General features: G+C 35.6%; 1 protein-coding gene across 8 annotated transcripts in view; it reads right to left on the bottom strand.

Annotated features, from left to right (window-relative positions):
• Window positions 1-15424, bottom strand: part of DDHD1 (DDHD domain containing 1) — a 197430-nt gene that overhangs the window by 92595 nt on the left and 89411 nt on the right. For 5 of the 8 annotated variants that reach the window (XR_012516317.1, XM_039469313.2, XM_039469316.2 and 2 more), the window contains 5 exons: window positions 14281-14356; window positions 12366-12515; window positions 8826-9078; window positions 7609-7797; window positions 5001-5084 (listed from right to left, as the gene is read on the bottom strand). Coding sequence is in view for 7 of the 8 variants with exons in the window: in XM_039469313.2 (XP_039325247.1) it covers window positions 5001-5084; window positions 7609-7797; window positions 8826-9078; window positions 12366-12515; window positions 14281-14356 (752 nt within the window). In the remaining variant the exon portion in view is untranslated. The remainder of the gene's footprint in view (window positions 1-5000; window positions 5085-7608; window positions 7798-8825; window positions 9079-12365; window positions 12516-14280; window positions 14357-15424) is intronic. The other 3 variants (XM_039469315.2, XM_039469318.2, XM_039469319.2) reach the window with 1 other exon arrangement.

Below are 15424 nucleotides of genomic sequence, written 5' to 3'. Positions count from 1 at the left end.
AAGTTAATATGAAATAATAAAAGACGACAAAAAAAATTACTTGTCATATCACAGAATATTTCAGAGTTAAAACTACTTTCAAAACTTGGCATTATCATTTAAACCTCGTGCCTAATCAGTAAGGAAATTACCCCTCTTGAAGATTTACAGATAATGCCCATGGGAGTGCAAGAGATAACTCAATCGCCTCCTTAGGGAGGCCCTATATATCTACTGGTTACGTAGGGGATATGTTAAAAGATAACCATCTGTTTACAGTACTAGAATGTTTTTTTCTCTACTGGGTTGAATGCCTCACAGGCAACCCCCATAAACCCTAGTCTACATCCAGTCAGCAGGGTCTAACATGTGCCTGGGAAATACAAATGCTCATTAAGAGTTTCTACAGGGGGGCTGGGAAAGTCAAACTGGGAGGAGCAGTGGTGATTCTTGGGAGGAAAAACTTTGCTTATAACAGTGCTGTCCACAAACAATTCAGTGAATTCAATCAAGTATTTTCTAAAACCCACAGAAAGTTCTTGCGACACCTGTTAGAGAAAAATCACCTTAACAAATCAATGCTCTAAGATAGTTCCAATGGACTCATTTAATAAATCCTTAGAGATAAACACTTAAGAAAATGACATTTTGATCTTTAGGAACTCCTTTAAAACTGTTAATGAGCCATACAGTGTTTTGAAGGGTCTACAAAACAAAAATACTCAAATTACTACCAAGCAGACACTGTAAAGTCTGCTCCTGAACAAGCACCAAAAGGATTTTAAGAGTAAAACTGGCAAAAATTAAGGAGGAGATTGGAGACAAAGTTGGGTTTTGCTTTATACTGGGAATTTGGTCATCATACACAGGAAATCATAATACTCTAGGGAAAGACTTAATATAAATGCGTAATGCTTATTTTAAATAGGTATTTTGTGATAATATTATTTGGTAATTTAAAAGTGCTTATACAGTTATTTTTCTATTCGATTATGCTCTTCTTACAAGGAATGTTCAGAAATCTAGCTACACATTTTCAGAGAAGGTTTACATTTAAGAGGTATAAATACCAATTAGCCTATAAAATACTTGTAAATATATTGGCATGGGCTTTTTGCTAAGTTTTTTAGACTGCATTTTTTAAAATTTAAATTACAACAAGCTAATCCATAACAAGTCAGAAATAGCTGAAATCCATATGTGAACCTGTGAGTTAGTAAATGTCCTCATCTTTTATATTCTATGGGACATCTGTATTAGATTTGTAGGTACATTGTGACACAGCAGACAGGAACATAAAAATAGAAGAAGAAACTGAATACTCAAGCACAATAAAGATGAGCCAAGATGAAGTTAATTATGAAGATAAAAGAAGATAAAGATAGATGGGAAACGTGTTAATACTGGTGAAGACCACAAAGTTATAATTTTTAAGAATTCACTTTCAAATGCTACTCCATTATGTTTTCCTAGTCCAAAACTCTTCAGTTACAATTCTGTTTAAGTCAAAGAAAGGAAGAGATTTCCTGTTTATAACATGTGCTATTTGGCTCCACTTCGATTGGATGTTCTTAAAATTATTCTTTTTGTTTTGAAAAGGAGTCATACTCTGTCGCCAGGCTGGAGTGCAGTGGCTCGATCTCAGCTCACTAGAAACCTCCACCTCCTGGGTTCAAATGATTCTCCTGCTTCAGCCTCCCGAGTAGCTGGGACTACAGGCATGTGCCACCATGCCCAACTACTTTTTGTATTTTTAGTAGAGATGAAGTTTCACCATGTTGGATAGGATGGTCTCAATTTCTTGACCTCATGATCCGCTCCCCTTGGCCTCCCAAAGTGCTGGGACTACAGGTGTGAGCCACCATGCCCAGCCTGAAATTATGCTTAATATGCACGCCATTACTGTCTTACAACACTGCCTTTCATTGAGTAGACACTTAAATGTTAAATTTCATTCTTGTCCTATATGATGTGCCCTTATCATTTTATCACTTACAGTAACTTTAAAAGTGTCACTAGTCAGATTGGCTCCCCCTATCCTTCTATATTTCTCTACAGGTTGTCTCCATCACAATGGGAATTAGGTAGGTAGCTTGTACTTGATGAACCTGTTTTAGTTTCTCATTCTCCCTGAAAAGGTTTATCCCAGGCAGTCTGGCAGTCAGTGCAGTGGACCTCACGTCTATGTTGGTTATGCAGGTGGATGGATGAAACTAGATGGGCCTATCTATGTTCCATCTTCTCTCTCCCTTTTAGGTAAATCACAGAGTTCCCAAGAAAGTGAGGGTCTACATGGCAGCACCATTCTGTATGTGCTGTGAGATCAGCTCCTGGCCAAAGTAGGCTCAAATCTACATCGAGTGGCCTTGGACCTACTTTCTATCATTACCATCTGAAGAATGGGTGTTGCCATACAGGTTGGTAGTTTTTCCCTGCTTTCTCTAGGTGAGCTAGGTCAAAGAAAAAGGAGAACATAAAATCATCACTTCTTTTTCTCTCTGGAATGCCCAAGTGACAGAATTTCTCTATCCATAAGATAAAAAGAATCAGGTTTCTAAACAGTTGAAGAGAAGTAAAAATGAGAAAAGAAACTGTGTTTTTAAACAATTATCAGCTCTTTGCTTACCCTATTTTAAAACAAGGATTATTTTCTTTCTGGGGTGTCACATACATAGGCATATTTCTTTCCCTGTTCCCCAAAGTAGAGTATCTGCTACATTCCACGTGAAAGCGTCTGACAAGAATCTCCATCATGTGAAGGTAAAGTGTCATAAGCAGTGTACTTTCATCAGAGAATTCTCCTGTGCACAGGCTTGTCAACAGGCATATAATATTTTAAAAATATGAATAGAAAGTAAGCATCTTTGTATTATAATGCATACTAACTGGATGGGTTTCTACCATTTGATGGAAAAATCTCAACTTCCTGGAGAGAAGTTTTCAAAAACTTAATATCTTAAAAGCTATCTTAGTTGTAAGTAATAATTATGGTCATAATTGCATTTTTGGCTTTAGGTAGACAACAAGAAAAATACTTATAGTAAAGATACTCCATTTCCAAATGACTGGTGAAAGATTCACTCATAATAAGAAAGATCATGTTCAGAGGTTTTGTTGTTATGTCTTTGTATTTCTGTGCTGCCTAAGAGCAACTGTAAGTTTCATGTGGTTAAGTGTTTGACATTTGAGGAACATTTACATTTTGTGAATTACCATAGTTCCAAATATATTTAATAATCATCTCCAACCATCCTTTATTTTAAAAAATAACAAAAACTATAAAACTGGGTTCATAATCAGTTATATGTGCCAAAAAAATTGTCCTAATTTATTTCAGGATAAACTAATTTATCCTGAAAGACATACCTCACATTTGACAAGAGATATGCTAGGTGGATAAATCCTGAATACAAAGGTCTCAATCATTCATACAAAGAAATGAATGGCTAGATTGGTCGGACCCTTCCCAATTTGGTTTGACAAGATTTTCCAGGCAAATTCAGAACTACTCCCTTTTAATCGTTCTCGGTTCTTCTCAAGAAAATAAGTTATATTTCCCTTCGTACCCCATGCTTCCCACCTCTGCTGTTTTGGTCATGCTGTTTCTTCTCCCTGCAATGTCTTTTCATCTCTGCATCTCCAAACCCTCCTCCTTCCAGAGAGCCTTTTACCATTTTCCAGGCGAAAGGAATCTTTCATTCCTTAAAACTGTGAGAGTCCTTTACCGTACCTCTGTTTTGTGGTTCATCACATTCTACCATATATTATAATTACTTATGTAGTTATCTACCTTCCCTTCTAGAATTTATGCTCCCTAGAAAAGACATAATTTTCACACTAGCTTCTTTATAGGCAGTACTGAAGTTTGTTTTGTCTTATCTTTTCTAGTGACTACCATGGTCTCTTGACTCAAGGTAAATAGTGAAGTAAATAATTGCTGAATGAATGAAAACAGGAAGTGCAAAAAGAAGCCATATAGATATTATCACTTGAATCATATGGTATAGATATGATTACTGGTTTAACTGTTTAGGTAGGTAGGTAGGATGGTTTTGAGATACTGGATATATGGGCTACTTGGTTGCAGGATAAATATATGAGTAAATTAATTTTCCTTTCTCCAAGCAAAAATGCAAAAAAAATAAATAAAATTATTTTTTATGAAGCAGGGACCAGAGAACTTATGTAAGATAATTTCTTAAGGGTAATTTACTGAGTTTCAACACAAACTGAATGTGAGTTTTTTTTTTTAATTGAAAAAATTTAGGAAAATTGACAAACTGTAAAATGAGATGTGGTTAAAACACTAAAAAAAAAAAAATGTGTTTTGTCGAAGACAAAATCCAATACCTTTTTGTTTTTTAAATAAAGAGAAGCTGTGAAAAAAGGAATCAGAAGTTAGTCATAAAAATAATTTTATACTGCTAAAGTTAATCCATATACATTTAATCCATAAAATACATACTGAAAATTAAGAGATTAAAAATATCTTGCATCCAACAGTACTGTTTTTTAAGTGAATTTACTCCCCTAAAGTAAATTAAATATTTGTGTTGAAAGCAGTTATCAGCTATGACATACCTATAACCTTAGGTGATAAATTTACTGATACCTAAAATAACCAGGAATGATTAAATTCTTTGTACTATGAGAAATACTTTTATATCTAAGTGTATTAAATGAAAAGTAATGGTGAACCTTTTTGGAGCCTTTAGGACAATAAAGAAGAAAGAAAATGACCTAATACTTTTTATCTTTCTCTAAAAGGTTCAAAGGTTCCTTCCTTGTAGAAATATACAAGAAAATACTTCAGCACATTGAGTGGCTATTCAGTTTTCATTTCAGGACCACTACCATTTAAGATTAGAAAATATGGGAAGAAAAGACACATAAAATAGCCTGTAATGGTAACACTGAAGCTGATCTCATAGAAGAAGTAATCCAATTTTTCAATGAGCAGAAGAACTCTAAGTAGATCATTTTTATAGTATTCTGAATGCTATTCCTGACATATACCATACCGAGGGCATTATCTTTATTCTGCATTACATTTTCCGGAAAAAGAAGTTGTGGGAGATTAAAGAACGATTCTTGAAGTCTGAAATCTGTGAAAAAAAAAACACAAGATGCTGTAAAGGGTTGGTTGATGATTAAAAATGGCCTTCAATGATGTAGTGGCCAAAAGTTAGAATAACACTCCCAAATAAGCTGACTAAAGCTAGCATACATGAAGTAGTACATACCTTAATTTCTGTGAGGAACTCTTTCATGGAAAATGTAAGCATAACTAACTTGAAATATAATTTCATAATCTGTTAACACCCAGATATCCCTCAAATTCAGAGCTAATTCAGTTCCTAACCTAGATGCAAAGCAATGCTCAAAGAAACAGATCTTTTCATTATATGTTAGAAAAGAAGTCCAGACTTTTCAAAAGAAACGAAGAATAGTTATGTAAGATGCTTCAGCTGGATGAAAATAAAACAGGTTTCAATTGAAAACATTCCTTCTTCACATAAAGAAACTGACAGATTATGAATTCTATGCCTGTGTCCCATTTTAGCCTCAAATAGCAAGAGAATCCAAGTCCGTAGCTTCAGAATAAAGGTTATCCAGAAGAACTGAGGCAATTAACGTAAGTAGAAGGAAGAAAGGAGGGACGCCAGAATCACCTAATCACAATGACCAAATTTCAGAAAGAAGATTTAATGAAGAAAAGTTTTATGATTTGCACGATATAACCAAGACAGCACTAACAACGAGAAATTACGATTACACAGATTACATTATTGAAGCAAGTCAAATAATTAGTAAAGCAAATCTTGGGGACAGGATTTTAAAGACAGAATCTTAGTATAGTTAATAGTAAAATTTTAATAGTTATCTCTATATCTAGAGGTGAATATGTGTAATATGTGAATATTTGTAAGACTCATGATTACGTCATATTGAGTCTTGTTGACAAGAAATTTACCGTTTGGACCATCAGAGAATTTATATGCAAGAATATCATAGTATGTTTTTGTTAAGTTCTTGAAATAAAAAGATGCAATACAGCTATGCACATCTACTAATTGCTGTTCTGGAAGAAAAACTGGGGGTTTCTCTATTATTTTGAAATAATGTTAAATAGAAAAAAACACAAAGTTTTATTCCTTTAGCTCCTATGGATTCTATATGTATGTTTTCATTACCCTTTTTTCTAGGGGGTTAAACCCAACCCTGCTCTTCTTGCTCCTTCCGTCATTCTAATGTTTACTAGCACTACTCTTGTGCATTAACGACATTACAGAGAATCATAGCTTTTTATCTGCTACCTTACAAAATTCTTTGAAACTAATATTCCTTGGAAGTTAGAGGATTCTGCATGCCACAACAGAATTTTGTATTTTCACAATTATATTTTTAATATTAACTAGAAAAGGAAACAAGTTAGAAAGAGTGTGAGAATTCTTATAGGAAAACTAAAATATATTTAATGCAAATATCAAAGTTGAAAACGGAATTTGCTAGACTTGAAATTATAAAATTTTCAATGCCCAGAGTCCGGCACAGATAGATCTAAATTAAAAATGCTGTTGGCCCAAACAGGAATGTTCAACCCTATTAATAATTTATCCTGGAGTGGAGTTGACTGTGGAAGCATTATTCAGCCTCTAGGAGTGTCACACCTGAACTTCCTTTTTAAGGACGGATGGCAATGAATGCCATCACTTTACAATTTAGAGTAGCAGACACAGTAAGAACACAACACTACAAGTAACTGAAATAAAATCTGTTAAAACATTTTTAGAGAAAGAAAATTTTTCTTCCTGCTATAGTTATAGAAAAGGAGTAGCTAGTTTCAGAATCTGTATTTCTTTATAGGTGTCAATAAAAAAAATAAGATGATGTTTTAATTTTATTTTACTGGACACCTAAAAATAATGGTCAAGTTCAGACTCTTGAAAGTAAATATGTACAAATACATATTAAGTGTATTAGTGTTTCACAACTATTCAAGGTTTTAAACTCTGTAAGTCCACTGGAGAAAACTTCAAAATAAAGATCCATTATAGTACCAAGTCCAACATAACTATCCATTTATTTACTGGTTTTTTGACTATCTACTTTACATTAGGTAACTGGGATAGAAGTGGAAGCCATTCAGCAGATCCAATAAAATTTCTAAGCTTTGAAGGTCTTATAATTAGGTTGGATGAAGGCAACAGGGGGATTAGAAGCAGGATGACTTTGGAATAGCAGTTTTTAAAAGTCTCAAGACCAGATACAGCACAGATCTGAAGCAATAATTACATGATTTTTGAGACTGAGAAGACCGTATCTAAAAAATTCATGAGGAACTCACCCTAAAGAGATTCGTTTTATACTTGATGTTTAGGACCCCTGTGCCACAAGGCCTTAATTATTAATGTTCTGTTAATTCACCAATGTAGAAAGTAAAACTGCATTTTCCTGGAGATTAGTCTTAAAAATGTAAGCATAAGGAAAGCAGTTTTTTCCTTCAAAGTTAAGGCACACTTTAGATCTTAGAGTTGACTAGCTAGCATTAGTATCTTAGACCTCCCTGCCCTCCCCAAGTTTTAAAAAGATACAGTGTAAACTTAAGGAAATAAGGTATGAACTAACATGCAGTATCAAGGAAGCCGGAACTGCTATGTGGAAGGGCCTGTGTTGCCATGGCGGTAGCAGGTGAGGCAACTGGCTTCTTCTCATCTTCCACTGAGTCTTTTGATGTTTCAGATGACTGTGTTGCAGATGAGCGTCCAAATCTTGAGAACAACATTCCTCCAAGTCCTTTTCCAATGCTAGCAGCGCCTGTATTTCACAAAACCGGGTAGTCAATTCCGTTGAATTATACCACACGCTAGGCTAAAGAGCACCACCCATAATTATAGCCAATTGGCAGAGGAATCAAACCCTAGTCATGTTTTTCCAGGGTGGGAACATAAGAAAATTATAATTTAGATTGTAGGTTTCTAAATAAAAATGATGAAGAGAATGAGAGTTGTATTAAGTTCTAGGAATATAACATAGGAATATATAAACAAAGGAATAAAGATTCTATTTTATTCAAGTGATCATGGTTTATTAAAATGTTTGGCAAGATTAAAATCTTTAATAAAAGAACTATGCTATCAACATGACTACAGACTTTCTATTGATATACTTACTAGTGAATATAAATGAGTATTTAAGAAAAAGCCATCAATAAACAATGTATTAATATGACAAAGGGAAACTGCAAAGGAGTCCTGCAGATAAAGCCTATTTATAGTGCCACCTTGTGGTATTTTATATTAAGGCGACTTGTAAATCAATGGACAGATGCAAATAGCACACAATAGAGTTCCAGTGACACAGCAAACATTGTGCTAGTACTGGGGATCGTTCAAAGAAAAATTAAACACCCTTGTCGTCCTCAGAAATTACATAATTTGAGAAACTTTTAGAACAGATCAGAGAACTGGCTGGTAGGGAGCACCCTCTAACACAAATACTTCCTCATTTCACAGATGAGCAAGTAGAGCATTAAAAACTGTATTATTTGCTCAAGATCTTGTAAGCAAGTGGTAGGACCAAGATTAAAATGAGGTACTTGACTCTCATAACAGCTTCTTCTGGTCCATCCAGCTAGCTCATATTCTAAAACTACAAGATCTGATATAATCAGAGAACTTAAGAGCTTTCTGGGCCTCAAATATGAACACTGGGAGGACAGTTAATTCTAGACATGGGGATTAACTATTGAGACTTTCCTAATACACACACTATTTCTAGTCCCCCAAACTTAAAGCCTATAAACGTGCTTATATTATAAATAAGGAATATTTAAAAGAAATTACCTAATATGCTTGCTTTGCCTATATTTGTTATAGATTCCCCATAGTGTCGGCGGGACAAGACTGGTGAGGTCACGGGGCTTGGTATGGTTGAAATGCCTTCATTCTCTGAAATTGAGGTAGGTTCTTTAGCTGGGTTGAGAAAGCTTGGCTTCATATGTTCATAAGGTAGAGGATTTGAAGTATTATACCAATGGATCTGGACAGGTGAAATGTTGCTGTAGTGTTTCAGTATTAATGGTTCTAATCTATAAGCCTTGTTTAAAAAAAAAAAATTCAAAGAAACACAACATTAAGACACAATGCTTCGATTTTAGTAAACTGTTCTTACTCTATTGCATATTAAGTAAACCTTAGAGAAGGAATTTAATTAAAAAACAATTACTATTTCAAACATGTATTTCTATTTGTTCACTGTTAATATGTACTTGGTCTAATGATGAGATTATGAAAAATAGTCTAGGCTAACAGGGCCTATCAATTAGTTTTTCAGTGAAATATATTTTTATTATGTTCTTATATCATATAACAATTACATTTATTTTAGTCTGATAAGCAAAGATGAAGTAGTAGTTGGTAATCCTGGGAAACAGCAAACAACGCCAATTTTTCAGGAGCTCTTTCTAAGCTCTATTTTAAAACAGATTAATATGGTAATAGTATAAATCACATGCCAGAGTAAGAGCATCTGTCTGATGTGAAGTAGTGATGAGACAGCAGAAAAGGCAATGTATATGTTGTCAGAATCCCACAAATTCATATTCTGGTTTCTATTCCTTATTAATATTTTAATTTGTATTTTTAGAAAATTTTATTTTATTTTTAAAGATGGAGATGGGATCTCGCTATGGTTCCCAGGCGAGTCTCGAATTTCTGGGCTCAGGTGATCCTCCCTCCTCAGCCTCCCAAAGTGTTGGGGTAACAGGCATGAGCCACTGTGGCTGGCCTCTGTCACTTATTAACCGCATGGTGCTTGTCAAGTCACTAGGTCTCAGAGCCTTCAGTTTTCTGAGCTACAGAAAGGAGTAGCACTTCCTCTCTTACAGAGATGTGAGAAAGAACAGGTAACATTTATAAAAACTGCCTTGTGCCGGGCGCGGTGGCTCAAGCCTGTAATCCCAGCACTTTGGGAGGCCGAGGCGGGTGGATCACGAGGTCGAGAGATCGAGACCATCCCGGTCAAGATAGTGAAACCCCGTCTCTACTAAAAATACAAAAAATTAGCTGGGCATGGTGGCACATGCCTGTAATCCCAGCTACTCGGGAGGCTGAGGCAGGAGAATTGCCTGAACCCAGGAGGCGGAGGTTGCGGTGAGCGGAGATCGCGCCATTGCACTCCAGCCTGGGTAACAAGAGCGAAACTCTGTCTCAAAAAAAAACAAAACAAAACAAAAAAAAAAACAAAACAACAAAAAAAAATAAACTGCCTTGCACAATTCTGACATTAACTATTTTACAAAGTATTAATTAAAAAAAAAATCACAGAAAAACCATAAAATGAATAATAAAAATTTATGAGTCTGGAACCCTCCTTTAAAATTACAACCACGTTTAAGATATACAAAGGACAGGGCTCAGAGCACACCTATGAACTGAAATTCACTTTCAAGTTATGAGACAATGAATAAAATGAGTTTATGTTAATGAAATGTTTATTGTCTAGCTGGCTGTATATATTTTACTTAATCCTAACAATCCTAGAAGGCAAAATATTATTATCTACATCATACAGATAAGATACAGTCTCAGAAATAACTTGGTCAGGACTGTGCAGTTTGTATTTGAATATTAAACTTCCAGTTTGGTGGAGTTAATATAGCAGTTTTAAATCTTTAACATATGGGAGATTTTCTCAAATTCGAATGGTTAGTGAATGTTATCTTTATTTGGTACTAGCTAAAAAGATTCTTTAAAAGACTTTCCACAATTATATAAAGCAATTTTTTTTTCAGAGAATGAGTGCCATTTAAAATAATTTAATATTTTGTTAAACCTAGCCTTTTCCCCAAGAAGTTTTAAGGAGGCATTTTTCTTGTCTAAAAATCTTACTTGGCATTACACTGTTTACTTGGATGCAAGGTTCTTGGAGTGCTTTCATTAAAAACAAATATTTACGGCCGGGCGCGGTGGCTCAAGCCTGTAATCCCAGCACTTTGGGAGGCCGAGGCGGGTGGATCACGAGGTCGAGAGATCGAGACCATCCTGGTTAACATGGTCAAACCCCGTCTCTACTAAAAATACAAAAAAAAAAAAAAAAAAAAAAAACCTAGCTGGGCGTGGTGGCGCGTGCCTGTAATCCCAGCTACTTAGGAGGCTGAGGCAGGAGAACTGCCTGAGCCCAGGAGGCGGAGGTTGCGGTGAGCCGAGATCGCACCATTGCACTCCAGCCTGGGTAACAAGAGCGAAACTCAGTCTCAAAAAAAAAACAAAAAAACCCCACAAATATTTACAACATAAACATAATAGAGAATAAAAAAATCCAACATTTTGCAATTCTACTAGGCTAAAATATTTATTTTGATGTTTAACATATATTTGCATATTTTCATTTTCACAGTCTACAAAACACATTCCAATATTGTAGCATACTTTAGATAAAAAAGTATTTAGAGCAGGATTTTTTAAGATTTATGGTTTCTAGGTGACTGGTATTATAATTGGTTAAGGTTTGAAAGTCCAGGAGACTCCTGTCTCTGGTGTATAGTCTGGGAATAATATTTTTGCATTACATTCTTGTATTATTATTATTATTATTATTTTTTGAGACGGAGTTTCGCTCTTGTTACCCAGGCTGGAGTGCAATGGCACGATCTCGGCTCACCGCAACCTCCGCCTCCTAGGTTCAGGCAATTCTCCTGCCTCAGCCTCCTGAGTAGCTGGGATTACAGGCACGAGCCACCATGCCCAGCTAATTTTTTGTAGTTTTAGTAGAGACGGGGTTTCACCATGTTGACCAGGATGGTCTCGATCTCTCGACCTCGTGATCCACCCACCTCGGCCTCCAAAAGTGCTGGGATTACAGGCTTGAGCCACCGCGCCCGGCCCACATTCTTGTATTATAAGTGCAACATTACCAGACCATCTCTAAGGTGTTTTTTGAACCACAAATTAACCAAAACACACATTTAATAATCAGACAAAGTATTTTTCATTAATTCAATGGCATCTTTTAAGATTTCTTAGATTTTTTTTTTTTTTTTTGAGATGGAGTCTCACTCTGTTGCCCAGACTGGAGTGCAGTGGGGTGATCTTGGCTCATTCCAACCTCTACCTCCCAGGTTCAAGTGATTCTCCTGCCTCAGCCTCCTGAGCAGCTGGGATTACAGGCATACACTACCACACCTGGCTAATGTTTGTATTTTTTAGCAGAGACGGGGTTTCACCTTCTTGGTCAGGCTGGTCTCAAACTCCTGACCTCAAGTGATCCTCCTGCCTTGGCCTCCCAAAGAGCTGGGATTACAGGTGTGAGCCACCACACCCAGCCAATAGCTTCTTTTTAGGAACAATTTGATATTGAAAAACAAAGTCTATATTGCAACTCACCACTGGGTCTGTAGGATGAAAAATATTTAGTAACCGGTTACAAATCTCTCTAGGCAAAATATGGTCTTGACTTCCAGTATTTCCTGGGCGGATGCCACGCAACGCCAAAAAAACTGCTAATGGGGATCCCATACAGAAGAAATTCTCAACCTAAAATGATAAAGTCATTTTAAAGTTTAAAAATGAAGTATTATTTTTCAACAAAATCTGGGCATAACATAATATATGACAAAATACAAATAATAAAATTATCTTTGAGTAAATGTGTGTGTTTTTTTCTTCTTTTTTTTTTTTCCTGGCATTTGTTCCTGAAGTATATTTGTCCAGATGGGCTCTGCCAACCTTCAGCCATTCTAGAATAATCTATTTCCCTATTTCATTATCTTTAAATCTAACAGAAGTTGAATAAAAGGAAAATAAGGATCATTTTCTTACATATTTGTATACACTCATCACAGATTTATTTAGCTACTACTTTGTGTGAATAAGCTAGGTGCTGTGATGGATACAAAGACCAATAAGGCACAGCTTCTGCACTCAAAGTTTATAGTCCTGTGGGGGAAAGCAGAATAAAATACGTTCATAACAGAGGGAAAGAGTGCTATAAGAGAGTGAAAAAAATAATTCCAACTCCGAAGCCTTTATAGAGGAGGTAGCAATTGTATTGGCCAGTAAAAGATATAAAGGGTTTCTACAGGTGAGGCTGGATGTTGGGGCTGGAAAGAATAATGTTCCAGACTGATAGAACCAAATGAACTTAAAGCCAAGGTAGGAAATAACTTGCTTTATTTTTGAGAATAAAAATAGTCCACTATGGCTGAAAAATTGGTGTGGGGAAAATGTAGCTTAGAATATTGACAATATTCCGAACCTTGACTGACAAAGAAAGTTGGACTTATAGATTAGTGAAGGAGAACAGCATTTCAGCCACATTTTAGGAGTTAAACCTGATGGTAGTGTGTGGGTAAATTAGAAAATTGAGAGTCTGGTGACTTGGAGGCAAGTTAGGAATCCACTGAAAGAGATTAGGGAAGAGGAAGTCTGAAATAGGGCAGGACAAGCTGTGCCATTCAGAAATGGAAATGTGAGAGGATATGCTGGAATCAATATGACTGAATGGGGGTGGGGATGAAGAATGGGTCAGAGACAATTCACAAGATTTGGGTCTGGGTGACTAGGAGGATAGTGGCTCCATTCACTGTAACAGAGAACTCTAAGAAAATTCTGTTTTTTGTTCATTGTTAAGTTTGAGGTTTCTGTAAGATGTAGCTCAGAACTTGAGAGCACAAGGCATAGAAATGGATATGTCATCCAAATCTATGAGTCGCCATCATAGAAGTGACATGTAAAACCAAGTGCATAAGTAGGCCTGCCTAGGAGCACAGAATAAGGGAGGGGTTTATATAGAATTATGATGAATGTCTACATTTAATAGCAGGTGAAGGAGGTATAGCTATAGAAGGGAGAGTAAAAAGAGAAAGAGGATGAAGTATCATGGAAGCCAAAGGAGGAGAGGACTTCAAGAAAAACAGGATGGTCAACAGCACTGAATTATATACAAAACATAATACCTTTCCCACCTAACTCCACACTACTACCTCTCATATGTACCATCTTTATGAATGAGGTTCCACATTTATCCTTCCTTCTCATCCCAACATGCAATAAGTCACATTAACAGAATCTAACATTTCACCTCATTACTTATTCCCTGGACTGTACTGTAACAGTGTCCTTGCCTCCAATTTTATACGCAATGCCTCTAGAGTGATTTATTTCTTTCAAAATAAACAAAAATGAATATTTATTTTGAAATAAAATAATTAACTTTCATTTGAATCCTAAAGGCATATTTCAAATGATGTTAAAATAAATACTGAGATAAATGTTGAAAAACACATTGCTCTTTCCTTACCTTAAATTTTAAGGCAGGTGTTTGTGTCCTAGATGATGCTTTCAATCCATGCAGCCGTTCTTCTATTTCCTTCAGCCTAAGAAGGGGTATGAGATTATATACACACACGTATTTACAGTTTTATAAATATTAGATGCTTGCTAGTTTCCTAAAGTATAAAGATGCAGATAATAGCCCATTATCTCTCACATTAATCCTGGTTGACAGTGTTTAATAAATGTTTCTGCCACAGTACAAAAAGTGTATAAATATTTATGAAACAATTAGTTAAAGTATCTCCAGTTGTCATGATAACTGCTGTTAATGGCTTTTTTGGTAGTAAAATGTGAGGCATATACAAGCATATATACACTTTTAAAAAATTACACCAAATGGTTAATACCATATATACTGTTCTCTCTCTCTTTTCTATACTTAATAGTTTAGAGATCTTTTCATTGCCTCCTGACCTACTTCAATATTTTTTAACAACTATGACTGTCCAAAACGCAGGTGAACCATAGTTTAACCCTTCTCTGTTGATGAATATCATTTTCCATTACAATGTTTCATAGCTACTTAACTATGTAAACTATTTAGTAAACTATAAAGTTTTTTTTTTTTTTTTTTTTTTTAAAGCTATAGTTGGCGAGGTACAGTGGCTCATGTCTGGAATCCCACCACTTTGGAAAGCTGAGGTGGGCGGATCACTTAAGGTCAGGAGATCAAGACCAGCCTGGCAACATGGTGAAACCCCATCTCTACTAAAAGTACAAACATTAGCTGGGTGTGGTGGCAGGTGCCTGTTAGCCCAGCTACTGGGGAGGTGGGAGAAAGGAAAATTACTTGAAACTAGGAGGCAGAAGTTGTAGTGTGCCGAGATCGTGCCACTGTACTCCAGCCTGGGCAATGGAGCAAGACTCCATCTCAAAAAAAAAAAAAAAAAAATCTGTTATTTTCCATGCTATTTGCTTGCTTATTAATTTAATTTTGTTTTTAAGTTTTACTGGATTTATACATCTAAGATGGGGCTCTGAGGCTTGCCAAACATGATACATTTTTTCAAAACTATCAATTATTTTGACAGTATAATATTTATGTATGTAGCCTATAGTACTTAATAAGATTCTAAATAAAATCCTTAGTTAACATCTATAAGACAAAA

Source organism: Saimiri boliviensis, chromosome 2 (genome assembly GCF_048565385.1).
Source record: "Saimiri boliviensis isolate mSaiBol1 chromosome 2, mSaiBol1.pri, whole genome shotgun sequence".
NCBI lineage: Eukaryota > Metazoa > Chordata > Mammalia > Primates > Cebidae > Saimiri > Saimiri boliviensis.
This window is presented reverse-complemented; position numbering and strand designations above follow the sequence as displayed.